The 21,944-nt window shown below is 41.2% G+C and overlaps 1 protein-coding gene across 16 annotated transcripts in view; it reads right to left on the minus strand.

Moving 5' to 3' along the window:
- Positions 1-21,944, minus strand: part of RBFOX1 (RNA binding fox-1 homolog 1) — a 2,027,925-nt gene that overhangs the window by 1,173,928 nt on the left and 832,053 nt on the right. For all 16 annotated transcript variants that reach the window (XR_012000653.1, XR_012000654.1, XR_012000652.1 and 13 more), the window contains one exon: positions 1,149-1,211. Coding sequence is in view for 7 of the 16 variants with exons in the window: in XM_072753902.1 (XP_072610003.1) it covers positions 1,149-1,211 (63 nt within the window). In the remaining 9 variants the exon portion in view is untranslated. The remainder of the gene's footprint in view (positions 1-1,148; positions 1,212-21,944) is intronic.

Raw genomic sequence — 21,944 nt, forward strand, 5'->3', positions numbered from 1 at the left:
TAGGTCTAATCTCCTGTGTGATACAAGCTTTAGCTGATCAGGGTTACGCTAAGTCACTCTGATGTAGCAAACAGCGGATACACCATCTTTTTTTTTTCTTTCTGTCTCCTCCTTCTTCTACCATTCACATATGCAAATTCTGTAGCCAAAAGGGGAGTTCATGCAGTACCACTGAGGGCAAAGAATTCTCTTTGATCAGCCTCTTCCAGGCCTGGAGTCTCACAGCCTCCAATTTTACCTGCCCCTTTATGATATTTGATATATCAAATTATACTCCACCAATATCAGAAGTAGGACATGTTAAAAAAAATTCTGATGCCTTACAAAGGAAGCTATGTCTTGAAAAAAGATAAATATTTCCTTTAGTCAGCCTTTTAAAACTTTGATATTTATTACAGATTGATTCATAAAACAAGTTGTTTGCCCACAGAACTACTACAGAAGAGTGCAGATGTCCAAGGTTTTAGGGAGGTGCTTCTGTAAAAACACCACCACCTCAAATGCTAGTTAGAGTATCATAAAAAATAAGAGTCGGGGAAATCGGAGAAAATACTGCTAGCTTCACCAAAAATAAAGTCCTTGCGCACAATAAGAAAGGCAGACGGCGGAAAGTGCTTACTTGCTAAAAACAAATGAAATTTCTGAAATGTACCCCAGCATCTTAAAGTACAGAATTTCTTTTTCTGCAGTACTTTTTATATAGTAGTAATGTATTCTGGACTAAAATGAATTGTTCTTAAATGCCTCAAGAAATATGTGGTCTCAGTAACTGATCTGTTTTGCTGGCATTTCTTTCTGCTTTGCAGGGTCATGCAACTGGGAGAGAGGAACAAAATATCTCCTAATGAGAAAAGCTTAGGGAACAAAAGGACAACAAAAGCACATTTTTATTTTTACCCCCAGCCAGTAGTGGTAGGGTTAACCCACCGACACGCACACACATTTCCTGTGTTCCTTGTGGGGGTTCTGGCTAGCAAACCCTCCCCTCACCTCTGAATCCAATGCAGTAGTGCAGAAAAGACAGACACAGGCAGGCAGCACAGTGTTTGTGGGGACTTCAGGCCTGCTGAGGAGAGCTTTTCATCTCGAACACGATCAAAGAAATAGATGTATTAATGTAATGAAGGTTCAAAAGTGTTCACACTTACTGAATGCTGAGTCCGATCAAGGAAGCTGTAAGTTCCACTGGCATGAGTTCTTTGAGCAGTTTCCTAAGGAAGAAGAGAGGAGAAGACTTTAGTGCCGAGGAATGTATTCTTGTATTGTGCTTCCACCTTTTTTGTCATAGTCCAAGCTGGCTAACCTCTGAAATTGGCTCTTGATACTGTGGATTTAACAATGATGGTGGTGGTGCTGGGGCTGGTGTGGTGGTGATGAAAATAATTAAGATCAAGTCTTTCAATATATTTTTAGTTCTTTCACGTTCCAATGAGAAAGGTGTTACGATTTTCTCTATTTCAGAAGAGGGAACCAAGGTGCAGACAGCTCAAGGAAGTTGCACAAAATATGCCTGCAGGTAGTAGAGCCTGGATTTGAAATTGGCCAATGGACATCAAGTTTAGAACCACTCTGCTATAACTCTTGCCTTACACGTGAGCTCTATGCCACAGGATGTTTTCAAGGAAAGATGAAAAGTCAATCTTTCAGAGATGTTATTATGGATTTCCCTGCATGGAGTTAGGTGAAATGAAATAAACCCTAAATATCTTTTCAACCGTAGAACTCTAGGATTCTATAATGCTCAATCCCATGATCGATAACATTCAAAGTGACTCCATTGTGCAATGAAACTCTGATATAAGGCGTCCCATCAATAATCAATTTCACAAACATCATCACCCAATCAGAAGGCATAAGATCCATGTTCATTGCTATTTAAATAAATAAAATACCACACAAACTGCAAATGGCCATTACAATCTCATATAATTCAATGAGTCGGGGGGAGAGGTCATTGCCAACCAGAAAGATTTACTAATAGCTCTGAAAGAGTTACATGGTGCCCTATACTCAAAAGGGTTGATCCTGATCCCTTCACCCTCTGGGGTGCTACACAAGTAGCAGAGATGAGGTTGGTTTGCAGGGTTCTAGGACCCTGATCTAGTGCTCTTTCTATTACTCCTCTCAAATAGTGACACAATGTATACCCAGTCTCAATGTAACTCACAGATTTCAGAGATAAATGTTTGGAAAATATGCTCCCTTTCTTAATACTTTATTTTATTTTTTAAATATTTTATTCATTTATTCATGATAGACAGAGAGAGAGAGAGAAAGAGAGAGAGAGAAGCAGAGAGAGAAGCAGACTCTGTGCCAGGAGCCCGATGTGGGACTCAATCCCGGGATTCCAGGACCATGCCCTGGGCCAAAGGCAGGCGCCAAACCACTGAGCCACCCAGGGATCCCTCTTTCTTAATATTTTAATATAATGGACTTTTTAAAAAAAATCTTCACATTTGGTGAGCCACTGATGTTGATAAATTTGACCTTCTGAGAACCCTGAGTGGTTTCAAAATAATGGAAGAAGAGATTTCTCTCTGGAGAAGCCTGAGGGTATATATAGCTATGAAATGGTGAGGATGGTGGTGACAATAGCTCATTTATTTGTCCTTTCTTCCTTCCTTCCATTCATCTGTCCATCCCAGTCATCCAAGGCTCTGCTACCTATTAGCTTTGTGAACGTGATTGAGTCACTTAGTTTTTCCTTGTCTCAGCTTCCTTATCTATAAAATTAGAATAAATATACTACCTATCTCAATAGATTGAGGTATTAAAAGTTACTGTTTGTAAGGCACTTAACACTGTGCCTGGCACAAAGTCAATGCTGTTTAAAAGTTGATGATGATGATGATTATTATTACTACTACTACTACTATTATTATTGAGGTATTATTATTATTATCATTATTATTACTACTACTATTATTATTTAGGTATAGTTATAGACAATATTTTATTAGCTTCAGGTATACGATAGTAATTTGACAATTATATACATTATGAAGTGCTCAGCACAGCAAATAGTTACTACCTCTCCACCATACAAAGTTGTTATAATACCACTGACTCTATTTCCTATAATGTACTTTTCACCCTCATGACTTACTCATTTTATAACCAGAAGTTTGTATAAAAGTTTATTATTATTTATTAAGCCCCTTTTTATGCCAAGCACTGCCCTCTTGGTGCCTACAGTCCATGGGGAAAACAGATCTCAATCAGGGGTGTTGGGGAAGACTTTGTCAGGGAAGTGGCAATGGAGCTGAGATCTTCATGCTGAGAAGAATATGACCACGTGAAGGGAAAGAAGGGGATTTGGGAAAAGGAAGTAGGAACATTTAGGAAATGAATAGTCAAAGTATATAATTATCTTCTATAAATTCATAGAATGCCTCAGTTGGAGAATTATCTGTGTCCTAGTAATAATAAAAAATATTAATGATGATAATAATAGAAAAGTAGTCATATAATAGTTTTATTGGACCCATAGTGTACCCAGGCTTTGTATCAAAATATGCATGCATCTTCTTATTTAATTAAAAATAACCAACAGCTCCTATCATCAGGTTCAACCTTCTTGACCCTCTCTAGTCACTTCCTCCTTCCCTCCATACACTCACTCACATGCTCTAGGATCAAGCTAAATTGAACTACTCAAAAGGCACAAGTGCACCCAAATGTGAACTTCTCTCTGTTGCTTTCATCGACCCGTCCAGCTGGATTGAATTATTTCCATGGGCCCTGAGGTCACATACTCCTCTATCTGAACAAAAGTCGTACACTCTAACCCACTGTAGAGTTGGCCTGCTCAGGCTGTGAACTCCTGGAGGACAAGGACAATTTTTTTTTTTTTTCAACTTGGTAGCCTCACCGTCTGGCACAGCGCCCAGCCACTTAGCAGTGGCTCACTACACTGGACAGCATAAACAGTGATTCCTCACTCACCCCAAGTGGTACGGCTCCAAGAAAGGGCACCGAACTTCATTCCAGAGGGAGGTTCTCCCTAAGCAAAATGACCTTCATTGTGTTCCCATACTTGGTACCCTGATGATAATGTTAACTTCTCATCTATGTCAGCTTTATGCTCACATTTAGATCTTCTTTCAATCCAATGTGCACTTGAAATGAATTTTATAACCACACCCCCTTACTAACAAGAATCCGTCAAATCTTCCAGGCAGGGTCGCCTGGGTTGCCCAGCGGTTGAGCATATATCTTGGGCTCAGGGCATGATCCTGGATGCGGGGATCAAGTCTCATATCAGGCTCCCCGCAGGGAACTTCTCTGTCTCTGCTTCTCTCTCTGTGTCTCCCATGAATAAATAAATAAAATATATTTTTTAAAATCCTCCAGGTAGATTTTTTTTTAAGATTTACTTATTTATTTGAGAGAGAGAGAGTGAGTGGTGCAGCATAGAGGGAGAGTAAGAAGGAGAAGTAGGCTCCCCACTCAGCAGGGAGCCAGATGTGGGCTCATTCCTAGGATCCTGAGATCATGATGTGAGCTGAAGGCAGGTGCTTAACCGACTGAGCCACCAAGATGCGCCCCCAGGTGGGTTGTTTTATAAAAGCAAACCAAGGGGTTGTCTGGGTGGTTCAGTTGGTTAAGTATCCAACTCTAGATTTCAGCTGAGGTCATGATCTCAGGGTTGTGATATCAATTCCTGTGCTGGGCTCTGCATCAGGCATGGATCTTGCTTAAGATTCTCTCCCTCTCCCTCTGTTCCACTTTCTCTCTATCTCCCTCTCCCAAATAAATAAATAGATAAAAGCAAACAAAGGCTGAGAACCATTGTTAACAAGGTGAGAACAGAAATGGTCATTAGCAACGGCACCAGAGAGTGAGAAAAATCTAAGATGCTTTGCAGGGTTCTAGAGGAGCTGTGTATGTTGAAACAAAACAAAACAAAGATTGTCTTGAGTTTGTAATTACTCTTGCAAAGGACCTAAAGAGCAAGGGAGAATGCTGGGCCCCAGTGGAATTGGGTGGAATTTTCATTGCACTGAGACTATGCCGGAGCCAAAAGGCTGCAAGCGAACGAAACGGGAAAGGACGTCGGGACACAGGCTGAATGGAGGCGAAGGCTCGCTTCCTGCATTAGCTGCCCTCACCTCTGCACTTTGTGAGAATGGATGCACAGGACGGCGAACCAATTACTTTCAAAACCCTGGAGGTGATGGCCCTTGGGCAGGCAGCATGCAGTTTGACTTCCTCGCTCGGTAAGCAGGGCTGGCTACCCTGCTTCCCCTCCCACCGCGTGCCACGGGCTGTTTCAGGGTGTCCCTACCCGGATGACTGCAATGGGCAGTGAAGATCACCTTATGGCTCCAGGCTTGCACCTCTCACGCCTCCACGGAGCAGGCACGGCAATCTCTACAGAATGTGACCGTCACTGTATCACCCGATTGTTTAAACCCTGCGCTGATTCCATTCAGGACAAAGCCTTTATCTTGAGACACCGTGAGATCCCGCATGGCGTGCTTCTGGCCACAGCTCTGCCTTTATTTATTAGCGACCAGGCATGTCCTCCCTCTCGACCCTTAGCATACCAGCCCCGGGCACTTTCCAGTCTGGATCACACCTCACTCACTACCTGCCACAGGGATGTTGTACATGCGGCATCTTCGGCCTGGGATGCTCTTCACACCCATTACTCCCATTCATCCTCCCATTCATACTCCCATTCAATACTTTCCCATGGAATTATAAATGATTTGACTGATGTCTGCCTGTCTCCACTGTGTTAGCTCCATGAGGGCAGAGACTGCGTCTGTCCTGCTCACTATTTTAACACCAACTCCATCCACACTGTTGTGGATATGAAGGCATTCAATATATATTTGTCAAAGGAAGGATAGATGGAAAGGAGGAGGGATGGAAAGAAGGTTTCCTCACTCTGAGGTTAACTTTAGACATGCTTTGGGTGACTACACAGCTTCTCTGAGTTATTCCCTCCCCCTACCCCATCTCTGCCTAGCATAGACCCAGAAATCATGTCTGAAGTGTACAATCCTGGCTCCATTAGGGCTGTGTTCAACAGTGATGAACCCTCACCTGATCTCAGTTCAATTTTTCTCCCAGGAATTTGGAAGGCGCTCTTCGTGTTTTTGCTAGTTCCTAGAACTGAGAACTCAGTAATTGTGGGATCACCATTCTCTGCCATGTGTTCAGCAAGAAGAAGAAAAGAAGCCAGGCTCTGGAGCAAGAAGAATGTGGCAGAGAAAAGAATAGGCAAGAAAAGAGGGGCCATAGGAGGGCGGTTTCTGGATGGGGCTGAGACTCCTATGCTGTGTAATAAATAGCCCCATTTTTCGATCTACTTTGAGTGGGTTTCTGTTACTTGCCAATAAAAGAGACACATGTAAGATATTGGTCTCACAGGATGGCATCTCACCTGGCTAGGGGAATTCTCTATCAGCTCCTCATTCAGATTGGCAAGCTGTATCTTAATCAGTGATTGTGAGTGGGTGCACACTCTCCAGCTGTACCCAGGTGTCCTTGAAAGGGGTCTGAAGCTGTGTCAAGCACAGAGTAATGCAGCCAGTACTATATGGGCTTATTATGTGCAATTTGGCAATGACGGGGCATGAAGAAGCTGGTACTAATCACACCTGGGATGGGAAGAGAGCGAGCCAACGTGGCGAGTACCCTGCAGCCTCCCTAGGTTGGACATAGAGACCCTCCCCAAGGGAATCCAGTGACTCTCAGCCATGTAACAGGAGGCTGCAGACCAAGGGCTGCTACTGCAGGTGGATGATTGTTGGATCGGCCACACTCCGTCATGCAAACAATTCAGCATGCCCCTGGATTTGCTACTGATCTAAGTACCCTGAGCTCTAGACTGAGAACCAGTATGTCATTCTACTGTCGATGTGTGCTTTATTTCCTAGGGAGAACCATGGACTAAAGACCATCTCCTATTGTGATCGCACATAAATAAACATTCTACACAGCAAGGGCAGCAGGGAACACTTTGAGAGTTGATTCTCTCGCATCATCTTTTTGCATCCTACTCCATCCCTTCAGATGCATGGTCTCTGTGTCGAGTATTCCCCAAATATCTTTTTTTTCACCTTGTATTTGATAAATGTAAGAGAGTGAGATGAACAATAACAAAATCCAAAACCCAGTGTTCAAAAAAATTGAAACTGAATGTCCCATGCCCCTCTCATATCACTAGCTGGTCCCATGCCTGGGATTCTGTTCCTTCTTTGTCTACCCGGTAAACATTTCTTAATGTCCTCGGGGAGCCCTCACCAGGAACAATGAAGAGCTCCCTCTTCCTCACTCAGAATTCCATTAGTGATTCTGAACACTCAATACTCATAGACAATGGTCTCTATGTCTGTCCTCTCCAACGGATTTACAGTCTTTAGCACCTTAACGCCTTAGGTTGTGCTTTATCTTATTTATGAGTGACAGTGTTATATAGATTTTAGACACATAATTGGGTTCAAATTAATTCTCCCATTCATTAAGCTATGTAACTTTGCACAGGCTGCTTGACCTCTCTAAGCCTCAGTTTTCTTCTCTATCAATCGGGGAAAATAATGCCCTCCTCAGAGGGCTGGTGTGAGGATCGTATAATGTAATTATGCTAGTTAACAAATATTTATCGTATCAGATGCCAGAGGATGATGCCTACTTGGTCAACAACAGTCCTTTCAATATATATATATATATATTATATGTATACAAAAGTCTTCATGTGCTTTACAAAATTTTGCCAAATAATAAGATTATCCAGAAGACTGTGACAGCAGAGCCCAGGCACACCCGCAGCCAACACAGTGCCTGGCACATACGTCAAGGCTTATATTCGACTTGTCATACTATCTAAATGCAATAAACATCAGTTAGTCTGCCCATTGCATTTAATTTGGCTGTACTCACCTGTCCAACAGGAGCTCAGGTAAAGCATCTGTGACTTCTCCATGGGAAGCTTCTTCCCAGTCTCCCTCCCTAGGGAAGCAAACTTCTACTCAAAGCTCCAGGGACCTTCGAAAGACTAACGATATTACACCCCACATGCCACCACCCCCCCTTTGAGGCTTATTGTTGGTGTGTTTAATTTCCTGTCTTGGCCTTACAGGAGATTTCTAATGTTTGGGCTGTAGGGTATGTTCTGATTAAAAATAATCCTCCCAATTACGGGTTGGCATGAGCCTCCCGTCACACACACTCTGCCACCAGTCTCTGCTTCCCTGTCAGCAATAATTGTGTCTGCAGTGCCTAACTGTAAATGAAAACCCAAGGGGCAAGTTTGGGTCCCTGGTTCCCGGGCCACACTGGATCTTTTAATTTGCACTGTCTGTCAAAAAGATGCTGCTATGTGTACTCCAAAGAAATCCTGAGACTCTCAGATTCAAGGCTAGAAAGAGCAAAGGTACCACAGCCTTCTTGGAGAAATTGTATTTGAACCCACCAGAGATAACAGGGTGTGTGTAAAGCAACAAGGCTCTTTTTATTCTGCTCCAAACTTTAGCTACACCTGGTTTAAAAAGGGAAGCTGAACTCTAGGGAAATTTCAAGATGTATTTATATTATTTTCTCTACCGAGTACATGAGACAGGACATAGAAGTCAAAGCATGCAATAACAACTCCATGAAAGGAAATATACATGAGACCGGATTATTTTAATTTATATAAAATTAAAACTTTCTGGGGGTATAGTGAGGGGAAAGAAGTATATGCTTTCCACTGGGAAATATCATCAAGTCCTTCTTGTACAAGCAGAGAGATCACTCTGTAGCCAGGCCCAAACTAGGCACTTAAAATATGGTGCTGAGTCAAAAAGTATCAGTTGGAGACAGTATCGAACAAAGTTCTGTGTTAGGAGTAATGAAGGAGAGGAGAATTTGGTGTGCCTCTAAACTCCACATCTCATTTTCTAAGAATGGCACCTGACCAGGAATGCATCTGGTCTTGATCATATTCACCATGTTTCTCCCTGGACAGATGACAGAAGCAGAGAAACTTGACCCTCAGATGAACATTAAGGGTCCTCTCTCAGGAATTTACAACATGGGTGTGAAGACGTGTCACTATGAAAGTCTATAGACATGGCATTTGCACAGTGATGCAGAATGAGGGCCAAGAGCACCTCCTGAGAGCAGCCACAATGGACAAGGAGAAAGCACAGCAAAGCAAGTCCATCTGTGGAAAGTGGGGTGAATAAAGTCAAAGCAGAGAGAAGCAGAGGGGCCTACACAGAGTACAAAGGAGAGAGTCTGTACAGGTTATCACCTGGTTCCAGAAACATTTATATTTCTTATTCCACCACCCCTGAGGCCCTGCTAACCACCCTACACCAAGGATAAATATGAGATTCCAGTGTGTCTTTTCCAAAAGTGTGACTTTGACTAGCCTAGGTAACTGAGTTATCCAGGTAAAACCTACACAGGACCACCCAGACAAGTTGTTCAAGCCCAGGCAACTGTGCCGATGAAAACTGCCACGCAGATCAGACATGGGCAAACTATGGACCATAAGTCAAATCCAACACATGGCCTGTGTTTGTAAAAGTTTTATCTGGACACAGCCACATTCATTCATCTACGTATTATCTACGGTCACGCTCATGTTACAATGGAGCTGAGTAGTTGTGACAGACTATATGGCGTACAGACCCCAAAATATTTACTACTTGGCCCTTTATAGAAAAAGACTGGGGCACCTGGGTGGCTCAGCCAGTTAAGCATCTACCTTCACAGCTCATGTCATGGTCTCAGGGTGCTGGGATCAAGCCCTGTGTCGGGCCCCCTGCTCAGCGGGGAGCTTGCTTCTCCCTCTCCCTCTGCCTGCTGCTCTCTCTCTCTCATTCTTTCTGTCAAATAAATAAAATCTTTAAAAAATAGAAAGAAAGAAGAAGACTGCCATCCCTCAATATATGTGGCTTACACAGATTCCCATATGGATTCACAAAGATCTGCATAAATAAATACATAAATAACAATAATAAAAAATATCAAAACCATTGTGATCGCCATCCAATACTGAGCAGCTACCATGTACCAGACATTTTAGTTACAAAATCCTCTCTGGACATGACATCCATTATTTCTTTTTTGATATGATGAACTAGGCATTGAAGAATCTGAAAGAATTTGCCCCAGGTCTTACCATGACTTATCAGCAAAGACAGCATCTAAATCTATTTTGTTTGACTCTAAAGATCATACTTTCAACCAACATTTGGTACACTTGTCATTTTTTTAAAAACAGAGATGTTGTCTAGTTTGAGTTTTTTGGTGGGGCTCTGGGACTCATTTCTAGCAGGAGAGAAAGTGTGACCACCAACTTCAAAAAACAGCTTCCCTGAAATAGTTTCCTTTACCAATTTTAACTGTGAGCCCAGAGAATTTCACATTTCCACCATTTAAAGGGAGGATTTTCTGTGGCCTATGATGTTTCCTTAGAGGTACAGGGGTCAGGGCAAAGTAAATCAGGGAGAGGAAGGATTTCTAATTCCTGTAGACGGATTCTCAGGTTGGATGATAAAAGACTAGCAGAAATGGATAGGAATCACTGGCTGATTACTGGTGTTACACAAAATTGTTTGGGAGACAAAAATGCTCCTTTCCATCATAGCAAAAATGGCCAGGGAGTTCTTTCCAACAAGAGGAGTGAGGCTTCTCAGCAAATGTTCATGAGTTCACATGAACCAAGTTTACCCAAATCCATCAGTGTCTGGAGCTGGCCTGATACAAAGTTGGTATTAAGGAGACCAAAGGATCTCAACCATGTAGAAACCACAAAAACTCACATAAAAAAACTCAAGATAGAAAGAGAGGACCAAGCACTGCAGAAATCTGATACAGAAAGCTCTGCTGCTTCAAATGCAAAGAAAGTGGTAATGGAGAGGGCTCAGTGACACCTGCAATGCACCAGGCTCCAGCAGCAGGGCTTGAAGAGAAAGTAGAACCCCTCCCCCCTTTGTGGTTTCTACCCACTATGGTTTCAACTCTCATCTCAAATATCGCTTCCTTAGCACAGCCTCCCAGATCCCTCTCCACAGCAAACCTAGAACAGGCTTCTTCTCACATTTATCTCAGTTATAACTACATGGCAAAACATCACCATTTGATGAGTATCTGCCTCTCCTGCTCAACTCCACGACTGAATACTCATGAGGACTCAGACACTGAAGGTTTTGTTCCCTACCCAATGCTCTATACTTAACACAGTACCTGGAATAAAAACAGTGCTCATTAAATATTTGCTGAATAGATGAGTGAATGGCTAATTCTAAATAAAGCCACATTTTCCTCTGGCATCCGAAGGGTCTCAATGTGAGCTAACCACCCTGTCCTGAAAGTTCTTTCTTTAAGCCCAACTTCCCTATTGACCCTGGTGTCCAGCTTCTTACAAGTCAGGTGGAAAACAGATCACATTTTACGAGACCAGTGTATGCATAAAGGAAGAGCTCTGACCTTGGGAGTCATCCCCGCTTGGGTACAAACCCCAGCTTTAGCACTTCCTAGTTGTGTGACCTTGAGTAAATTACTTTATATCTCTGGGCCTCAATTCTCTAGTGTATAGGGTGGAAATGAAAATTACTCTTTTCAGATTCTTACAATGATTAAATGAGATTACAATGGAAGAGGGCTTGAAGTATGGCTACAGTGGATGTTCTGATAGCTGCACCTACTTTAATTGTTTGAAGTCCCCCTTCCAAGGTGAGGGTCTTGAGACACAAGTAAAAATGATGGAGAATCTTGTGATTTTAAAGGAACTCATCAAGTATTTATTGGAGACAGGGACATATGTATGTGAGTGCATATAAATAAAGCCAATGAAAAGGGTAAGAGAATAATAATAACAACCTCCTGCTTGCTCTGTGCCACACGCTGCGACAAACAATCTACATGCAGCCTCCCATTGAATTCTTATTGTCTCCTGTGCTGTGGGCATTATTACCTTTAATTTTCAGATGAATCATGATATTCAGAGAGGTTAAGTATTTTTGTAAGTTCCACAGAGAAACTAGAACCTGAACCCTCATCTAAATAGTGATTATGCAATATTTTCTATCGAATGGAATGTTCCCCTTCTAACTAAACATGACCTGCTTGGACAGCCCAGAGAAGGGTGGTTCCAGAGAAGAGCCTGGGGTGTCATTAAAGGGGCACTGATATGCTTTTACAAGAGATGAGCTTAGCTTTGCCATGATGCCATCATCAGCTCTCATAGGCAGGGGAAGCTACTGCACCATGGACCATGCCTTCCAAACCAATTCCCTTTGGTTATTACCCAACATCTCACTAGTTCTACTGCTCTTTGTCATTGAGAGAGAAATTGTGCAGGGACAAGCAACAGGCTAACAAAGGGAGGCCTCTCAGACATTGTGATGTGAAGTAACCATCTCTTCCCCTGCACTGCAAGCATACTTTGCCAGCTTCTGGACTCCCCCTGTCAGGCATATGGCACCCCAGGGAAGCTCCTCCCCATGACTATGGCTGTCCTCTTTCCAGGACACCTGGAAGGTTGTGGGGGGCTAAACTAACCAGTTCCACTGGAATGAAGTAGAAAATAGATACAATAATCAGAAAGCTCATACTAGGTTGAAACACAGACAGATTTATAGAGCTGGGATACAAAGCACATCATTGGGAATGCATGACGCTTTTGTTCATTAATCATCTTTTACTTTGAATCTATTTCTCAATGAAAAGTAGCTTTCATTTCTATTACCAAGATTAATGTGTCAACAATACACAACAACATAAATGAGACTGTAGTGGAGAAGGGAAGGAGACAAAAAAAAAAAAAAAGAAAACAAAAGGAAAGGAAAAAACAAAACCCTCAGTACACAGGGTGATATATTTGCTCAGATTACTGCTTTATTTACACCACAGAGAACACTTTATTTTTGAGCTTCATAACTCATTGCTCTATAAAGAAAAGGAAACTAGCTAGCAGCACTTACTTCAACATGGAGAAAGAAAATATACCATAAAGAAAACCGTCCTCTACCCTGTAGGTCTGAATTTTTTTTTTAAATTCTCTTTAATATGTGTCGGACTCCAGAGCACCTTATTACCTTATTTAATTTAGGCCAGAAAAGATGTGTCAGAATAAAAATGGCACTAAAGTGATAGGAACTAAGCTATGAAATGTGGACATCATATTTTCTTCAGAGAGATAATCAGCTTATCAGAATTCATTTCAACCTAAGAAAGGTCTCACAACTACACTGAAAATTCAAGCTGGTCTCATCATCTCAAGAATGTAATCTCAAGGAAATGGTAAAACTATCAAGGCAAGCTTGGTGCAGTTATCTTTATGTATAAGAACCGTAAGCATCAGATCCCGACAGAATCACTGTGGCAGGGTGTGCTCCCGAGGATGGGAGAGACCTTTCTATAAAATACATGAAATACCTTTGCTGATAATACCACTATTTTTTTTATGAGTCACTGAGGGTATTTTTCAAAGATGCATTGCTACTTTCTTTACACCTAAAAATTCTCCCTGTATTGGTATTCCGCAAAAATAAATAAATTTTTTCTAAATTAGTCATCAATAGAGGTGTGGTTTTAGTCCTATTCTTGCTGTTAACTAGCTGCTTGGCCTCAATTACATTACTTAACTTGCTCTGAGCCTTGGTTTCCTCATTTCTCCAAGACAGGGGTTGGGCCTTCTTGTTTTTTAAACTGCTCTTTTCATTTCTCCAGGTGATCTGTTTCACGCGCATTGTTATAGGAAGGAAAATCAGTGAGACCAACAGCAAGATCCAAGAGAAGTCAATGCCAACAGAGAATATGCTGTGTGCTTCTTGTTATAAAACTCCCACCCCATGCAATCCCCCTAAAAAAGAAAAGAAAATAAACAAAAATAGAGAAAACCATCTGGTCAGAAGGTAATAACTAATTTTAAAAGAAACGCAATGGATTTTAGAAGATAAAAGAAAATTCCCCATAGCAAATCATTCATGTTCAGCAAAGAAGCACCAAGCCATTTGATACGATGTTTTGAAAAACAAAGACAATGAAATGAAGGAAAAAGAGCTAGACAGGAAGGTATTATCAATATAGCACTCAACATCTCGGTGAAGAAGGGAAAGTCATAAAACTAAACCAAAGTCATGAAAAGTTTGGTAAATGTTCCAAGGACCAGATTGAGTAACCATCAAAAGTTAGGTGTTTAATGTGAGACCACCCATACTTGTTTTCGGTGATATTTTCTTTACAGCATAATTTCTAGTTAGTAATAACTATTGTAGACTCAGCTATAAGAAACAGGAAGTTTCAGGACAAAAATATTTGCTTCTACAGTTTTGTCATGAGAGACAATAACATAATGGTAAGTTCTCAAGACCTACGGTAAGTAAAATTTGAATTCTGATTTTTCTCTGTGTTTGACATCAGGACATCCATGGACTTCCTTGGACCTCAGCATCTTCTTCTGGCAAGTGGCTAGCAGTACCCTATACCATAGGATTGCTCTGAGAATTAAATGAAATAATGCATGTAAAATGCTTCACAAAATGCTTGAACATACCTCTTTATAATTTTTAACAACTTCCATTAAGTGAAGCTTCATATTGTAGGCTCAGATGGAGGACACATTGGCATTTGCAGAGTATTTACTAAGTTTCAGACCGTCCTTTAAACTATCTCTGTAATATTTTTCATTGAAGAATCTTTACAGCAATACTTATGTTATTTTTACTCATTTCTCAGGAAACTAGACCTCATAATGCTCCAACTCACCCAAAAATGCTTCAACTACTCACAAAAATTAGAAAAGTATCACATTAATAAAGGTACTTACTTTAATAAGATCTGTACTACTTAATAAGAAAATAGCCCTTAATCCTAAAGCAAACTCCTAGCCAGGCATTTGAAAAAAAGTAATTTGCTAATTTCTACCCATGGTCCACATACTTCGATACCATGTGACACTCATCAAAAATACAGAATTCATGGATATGAAACTGAGTTATTCCACAGAGATTTAGAATCTGTGTGTGCATAATTTCTTTCAGATTTGAAATATGCAGGCATTTAAGTAAATCGAAAACTTAAAGAAGCAAAAGGAAGAAAAATCTATATTCCAAAGTTTCCAGGTTCTATTTCTTCAATGATTTTTTCAACAGCAATTCAAAAGAAGTAAGCATTTTTAAAAGGAATATAATGTAAGTTATTTTGTTCATTTTAACATGTATATCCACTCGTTAATCTAATCAGAATTTTCTGAGCCCCCACCTTGGTGAAAACCATCAAAGTATGATGCCAGGCACAATTCTGGATTCAGAGATGAATCAGAATGCTGTTTTTCAAACTAGCTTATATCCATAAGAGCTGATAAAAAGCAACAGTAAAACAAGGTTCCAAGCAGAGAAACTGAGGAGTGACACATTCTGACTTGGGAGGGTGGAGGTGCAGGAGACATACACGGTAAAGTGACAACTAAAGATGATTCATGGAGAATTACTAGGATTTATTCGCTCAACAGTCAGAGAAGGGGAACATGAAGAAATGGACAAATTGCCACTTAAGAAAGAAAATGGCTGAAACAAGTGGAAATATGAGACTTCATGGCATATTGGAGAATCATGAGCAGTCTTCATGAGCCAGAGTGGGGTAAGGTGATTGAGGGGAATGACCCTAGAAAGATGAAACCAAATGTAGGAGGCTCCATGGGCCAGACCTAACAAACGTGCCACTGTAAGAAACACTTACTATGTGCTTAGTGCTAGGCACTATGCTTACTGCTCTGCATAGACTAAGAGCTGAGCCTCCCTAATAATTCTGTGAGGTAGGTATTCCTAATACTAGTTTGAAAGTTGAGGAAACTGACTCAGAGAAACCAGTTGTAGAAAGACAGCTGAGTAATAAGACAAAGACTCATGTCCTTAACTGAGACCCACCAGACTCCAAAAATATGCCCTAAGCCCCTGTAAATAAAGGAATTTAGGCTTTGGCTGATAGTCATAAAGGATCCATGAAGGACATCTAAGGAAAGGGATGACATGTTCTGACCTGAGTTTTATGAAAATAACTAGACAAAGGGTAGAAAATGGACAGAGAGACAGAAAGAAAGAGACAGAGGCTCAGGAACCTATTATAAAATGCCATTTCTGAAGCCAATTCCTCTGCTTAGTTATGTGCCACTTGATGGCTTTGTGACTTGGGGCAAGTCACTCAACCTCTCTGAGCCTCAGTTTTTATAGCTATACTATGAGAATCATAGTGATGTCACTTAACTCAAGAGGGTTGTTTTGAGGAATAAATGAATTCATACATTTCGAGTCTTTGGTTCCTGGCTAATTGTAGCAACTTCACAATGATGTTAGTTCTCTTGAGGAAGATTAGCTGACAAGAAGGAAAAAAGAGGAAATGGGTCTACCCATTCAGATGAGGCCCTGGGGATGTCAAATGCTTCAGGCATCTACCTCCTCTTGGAGTCATTTGTATTCAGCCTGACACTCCGGTCTGAAGCAACCAACACCTACAACATCGCTAGGGAGGTAGGTTGCCTAACTGGGTTACAATGGCAAACACTCCTTACCTGGACACAGAGAGGAGGAGGTACCATAGTCGAAGACCAAGACAACATAGGGTATAGGTTAAGGTCCCTGTAGACTCTAATATCCACTATGACCAGTGCCCAGTTCAACTCTTTGGGCTCTTAAGCTCCAAATTACTGTGTGGGGAATGCTAGGTCCATCCATGAACCAAAACAGATTGTAATTGCAAATTTTCCATTAACACCCAAGGGGCGAGGTGATGCATTTAAATATTGGATTACATTTGCATCCAACAAATATGTGAACTTGCCATGATTTGTTTCATTTCAATGGCTAACCTTTGGGAAACATTCTCTTGAGATGGCTTGTCATTCTTGAACCCTGCTTGGTATATTGACACTAAGGGTATTTTTACTTTTTAATTAGCACTGTTGCCAACCCAGAAGGAGGGTCTTGGTGAATCATATGCGTGTACAATGTTAACCGAACCCATCAGGATCTGCTTAGCTAAAGGCGAAGTTCAGACACTTTGCAGCTGCATTCAACTCCATCTGAAAAGGAATCATCAAGCCCCACCAGCTGTTACACTCTGATGATTCTGAAAACCTAAAAACAAAATAAAAATTTGTCAAATAAACTGACAACTGTTTTCTACATCTTAGGAATACATTGTTTACCTGTGGTGCATAATAGTAGGAGGCACCTGCGGAGCTATGAGTGGTTCTTTGAGGTATGACTAGCATCAGTTCCATAGTGTGATGGAAAATAACAGGCAACAGATACATGCAGTGTACTGTGCAGTAGAATCAGGCTAATAAACACTAATATCATTCTTATTTTACAGATGAGGAAACTAAAGTTCAAAGAAGTTTTGTACAGTACCCATGGTCATTGTAATGGCAAGGTCACCAGTTAAGTGGTGAGGCTGGAATTTAAACCATTATTTGACAGCAGAGCCATGGGTGTCCTCTCTATGTGGTTACCCGCTTATGGCCTCCCTCTGGACAATAAGTTTATGACAGATTAACCACTAACATCTGTGTTGTGTAGTATGCTAGATGTTCCAACTATATCACCATCCCTGCCCAATAATTCATCACAGCCATCTAGGAGGTGGGAACTGCTTTAATACCCATTTTCAAGTTGAGCAAAGTGAGGCATCAAGGAACAAGGTCCCCCAGCTTTTCGGTGATAAAGTCAGGATTTTCTGCTTCTAGAGCAAAATGTCTATCCTCTTTCTTATTTGAATATCTAACACTGAACTTGGCACCAAGGCAACAGCCAGTGCTTGGTGAATGGATAAATGCACGAATGACTAGCTCCATGGATGACATCTCTGTGAGATCGGGTACCTTCACGACCATGCCCATTGTATCTGGTAAGGTGTCTAGCACATAGTAGGTACTCAATAAGTGCTCGTGTAGGTATGACTGTTGGTATGGCGAAATGCATGCAGACCCTGGGCTCTGATTCCTTTGCAGAAGAGGGAAAGATGTTGTTTGATGATTATCTCCTAAGCCTTTTCTTCCATTCCTGCCCTCCGCGATAACCATATAGAAACGCGTGAATAAAATGGCTATGTTGCATCTGGTGTCCTGCTGGATTAGCTTGTGGCCCAAGGGACATTATCGGCTCCAAGGATCATAATCCTCCACTCCCTATCTCTTTGCAAACAGAACTGACAAAATGCTCCCCGGGCTCTCTGAAGTAACCTTCACATTTGTGAACAGCCAGCTCTACACATTTTCCCCCTGAGTGGGTGTCCCCAACCCTTCCTTATTTCAGGAAAGAGGCCAACTTCAGGTAACCATACCTTCTGCATCACACACTGTATCAGCAGCTACACCCCAGTAATCTGACATGTGTGAAATGAGTCCGCTTATCAAAAAAGAGAGTGCCCAGCAGCTTTTAGGGATGCGGAAGGGGCCTGCTGGTTGCTGCAAATCTCTCAGCAGCGCACTGGAGTTTGACACTTAATATTCAAACCCAACTATAGGCTATGTACTCAGAGGATAAAACTCAGTAATAGCACACGGATCCACAGGCTGACAGGCTGAGCATACAAACCTCCAGTGTAAAGACTCACTTAAGAGCTTCCTGCCACAAATGGAGCTGCAGTACAGAGAGAAAAAAAGAGAGAGACAGACAGGAAAAAGCATGGTCATGGTAAAAACAGTCAACGCAGAATCAGCATGAAAATCCCCAAGTATAATCCAGCAATTTGATGGTGGTGGTGGTGGTAGTGCGGACCAGGAAAGAAATAAAAACTAATTAAACAAGCATGTATCTTGCTCATCAATCTGCCTCCTTAAATGATAGGGAATAACCTAAAAACACAGTGCCAGCGCTCATCTTTCTATTTAAATTCGTGTGTGTTAATGCATGTCATTTTTAAAATAAGAGGGGTATTTCTGGAATTACACATCATAACAGAGAGATGGCCAAAAGGACAACCTGGTATTTGTGTGCCAATTGCCAAAACACAATTTTCCAAACATGCATTAACCTAAGAATTCTCCACCCTGTCTACCTAATTTTACAGCTGCTACAGAATCTCTCATAGGGCTTTGCATAAAGTAGGAGCTAAATAATTGCTGACAGATAAGTGCCATTCTCCAAACAGGCATAGTCACGTTTAGTTGTTTTGTTTTGTTTGTTTTGTTTTGTTTTAAAGACTTTATTTTTAAGTAATCTTCACAACCAACATGAGGCTCAAACTCACAACCCTGAGATTAAGAGCCACATGCTCCACTGACTGAGCCAGCCAAGCACCCCAAGTTTTGCCTATTCTATAGAAATTCTGAGCTAAACCTACTTGGTCTAAATCAGTGACTACAAGCTGGAAGCCAGAGGTCACATGTTTGAACTTCTCATGTAAACAATTTATGTAAAAGCTGCCAGCACTTAAAGAATCAACATTAAATATCTATGATTCTGACTCTTCTTGATAAGCCATAATACCCAACCATACTGAGACCATTTTTCTACATAGCAAAAATCCAGTAAGCTGAGTAGTTGATGCTTGCTGACAGACTGTGTGTTCACCCCAGTGCTCATTCCTCTCTAATACCTCAAGCCACTTCACTCCTATATGGTACCTGTTTGGTTCCCCACAGCCATTGGAGTTTTTCATCTCTGCTTTACTATTTAGAGTGCAAGACAAACATTATATCTTCACTGCATCCACTGAAATGCTTTCCCTTTACCCTATTAAGGGAAAAAATCCATGCAATTCTTCCTGTTTTTCCCTCATGGAATTCTGAGATGGTACAAACCCATGTGGGCCACAGAAAGAGAATGAATGGCTGCCTCTTTGATGAAATTCTAAGCAAGTAAAGTGACTTTTCCCTTTTAGCTTTCATTATAATTGCAGAAATGTTCCAAAAAGGGAGAGATCTCATTTGACACACTGAGCTTTGAAAACCATAACTGTGATGATCAAGTGACTCACTTGCATATACGGCTTTCAGTGGCTCCCCGCTGTCTAGAGAATGCTGGTAAACTCCTTAGTATGGTGTCTATAGAACTAGCTCACCTTACCCAACCATCTGGACTGCTTATCTCTTGACCATCTCATGATAACCACTACAATCTAGCCACACATCTCCTAGGTGTTTCCCTGGTGTGTCTCACTTCCTTTGGTAACTGGCATTTTATTCCTCCTATGTCCTTCGGCTGGAGTCTCATTCATATAGGAAAAGCACACTCATGCCTCAAGGCCCAGCTCAAGTACCATTTTGTAAGGAGAGTCCTCTCTAGCCTTTATAGGCTAAATGAGCCTCTCTTCCCTTGGGTTTCTATGATCCTGTGTCTTAGTGAATGCTTCCACTAAAACACACCAAAATCAGTGGTACCTAATTTATCTCACAGTTCTCTATCCTGTGATTATTTTCTCATAGGTATTTATTGCTTTCCTGTCTCCCAATGTAGACTGTGAGCTTCTTGAGGGGAGGAAATCATCTAACTTCGGTCCTTACCAAAGTACTTGGCAAACAGGAAATGAATGTTTAATGACTAAATTTACAACAAATATCCAAAGCAGAAAATGATGAGCACATATAGAGTGATAACATATAGAGTGATAACATTCAGAAGAGGAGGAGTTTGAAACTTCCTGGGGAGAATCAAGAACAGTCCCATGGGAGATCCAAGTCTTGAGAGGCAGTTCGGTATTGTAATTAAGATGAAGACTTTGAAGCCAGAGTGTCTGGGTTTAAATCCCAGATCCAATACCTCTAGCTATGTGATTTGGTATAAGTTACTTAGAAACCCCCCTCTATAGATGGGGTTTCACTTTTCCCATCTGTAAAGTAATAATTGTTAATACTGCCTATTAAATAGGGCGTAATGAAAATTAAAGATTCTGGCATCTTCCAGTAGGGAAAGTAGCATAAATAGAGTCAGAGATGAAGGAAACTATAGGTGCCCAGAGTCAACAATGCTGTAACCTTTGGTATGTCAGTGTGTGTAGCAGAGAAAACGCTGAATCTGGCTCCAGATCAAAAAGGACTTTGAATGTCAGTGTGGAATTTTTTGAAAAAAATTTTTTGTAATAAAAACGAGTATTCAGGGATACAGCTCCCAGGCTGAGTTTTAGTTAACCATTTATTTCAGGCAACTTGTTTCTTTTCTTTTTTTATTTTTTTTTAGACTTTATTTATTTATTAGAGACGAGAGAGAGAGAGAGAGAGAGAGAAAGAGAGAGAGAGAGAGAAGCAGAGGGAGAAGCAGGCTCCATGCAGGGAGCCGGATGTGGGACTCGATCCCGAGTCTCCAGGATCACACCCTGGGCTGAAGGCAGCACTAAACTGCTAAGTCACCAGGGCTGCCCAGGCAACTTGTTTCATACCCAAATCTAGAGAACTACAAAGCTGGTAACAAGGATGTGTAAAGTCACAAGAGATAGACAGTTAATGACTTTTTGACAATGTACAAATAAGACCATTCACCTGGAAGAGGCAATAATCAGTCTGAGTATAGGAATTTTTTTGGAATGAGAAACAAATTGTCTACGCCAAGTCCCCTCTCCCAACCATTCAGTTGCCTTGTTTTAGACATTCTTTAAAACTCTACAAGACAAAGCAAGACTTAAGGCAAATAGAAACATGGATATTAATAGGCTGGCTTTAATGTCTTAATATATCTGTTTGATATTAGATTATTAAGCAATTTTAATTTCTTTGTACATTCTCAAAGATACCTCCCACCAAGGAAAAATTCACATGTAATTAGATTTTCCTTAAAAAAAAAAAAAAATCTAGGGACACCTGGGTGGCTCAATGGTTGAGCATCCACCTTTCATTCAGGTCATGACCCTGGGGTCCTAGGATGGAGTCCCTTATCAGGTTCCTCACAGGGAGCCTGCTTTTCCCTCTACCTATGTCTCTGCCTCTCTCTTTGTATCTCTCATGAATGAATGAATGAATGAACAAAATCTTTGAGAAAAAAAAATCTATGGAACAGTTTCCT

This window comes from Vulpes vulpes, chromosome 3 (genome assembly GCF_048418805.1).
Source record: "Vulpes vulpes isolate BD-2025 chromosome 3, VulVul3, whole genome shotgun sequence".
In the NCBI taxonomy this organism is placed as follows: Eukaryota; Metazoa; Chordata; class Mammalia; order Carnivora; family Canidae; genus Vulpes; species Vulpes vulpes.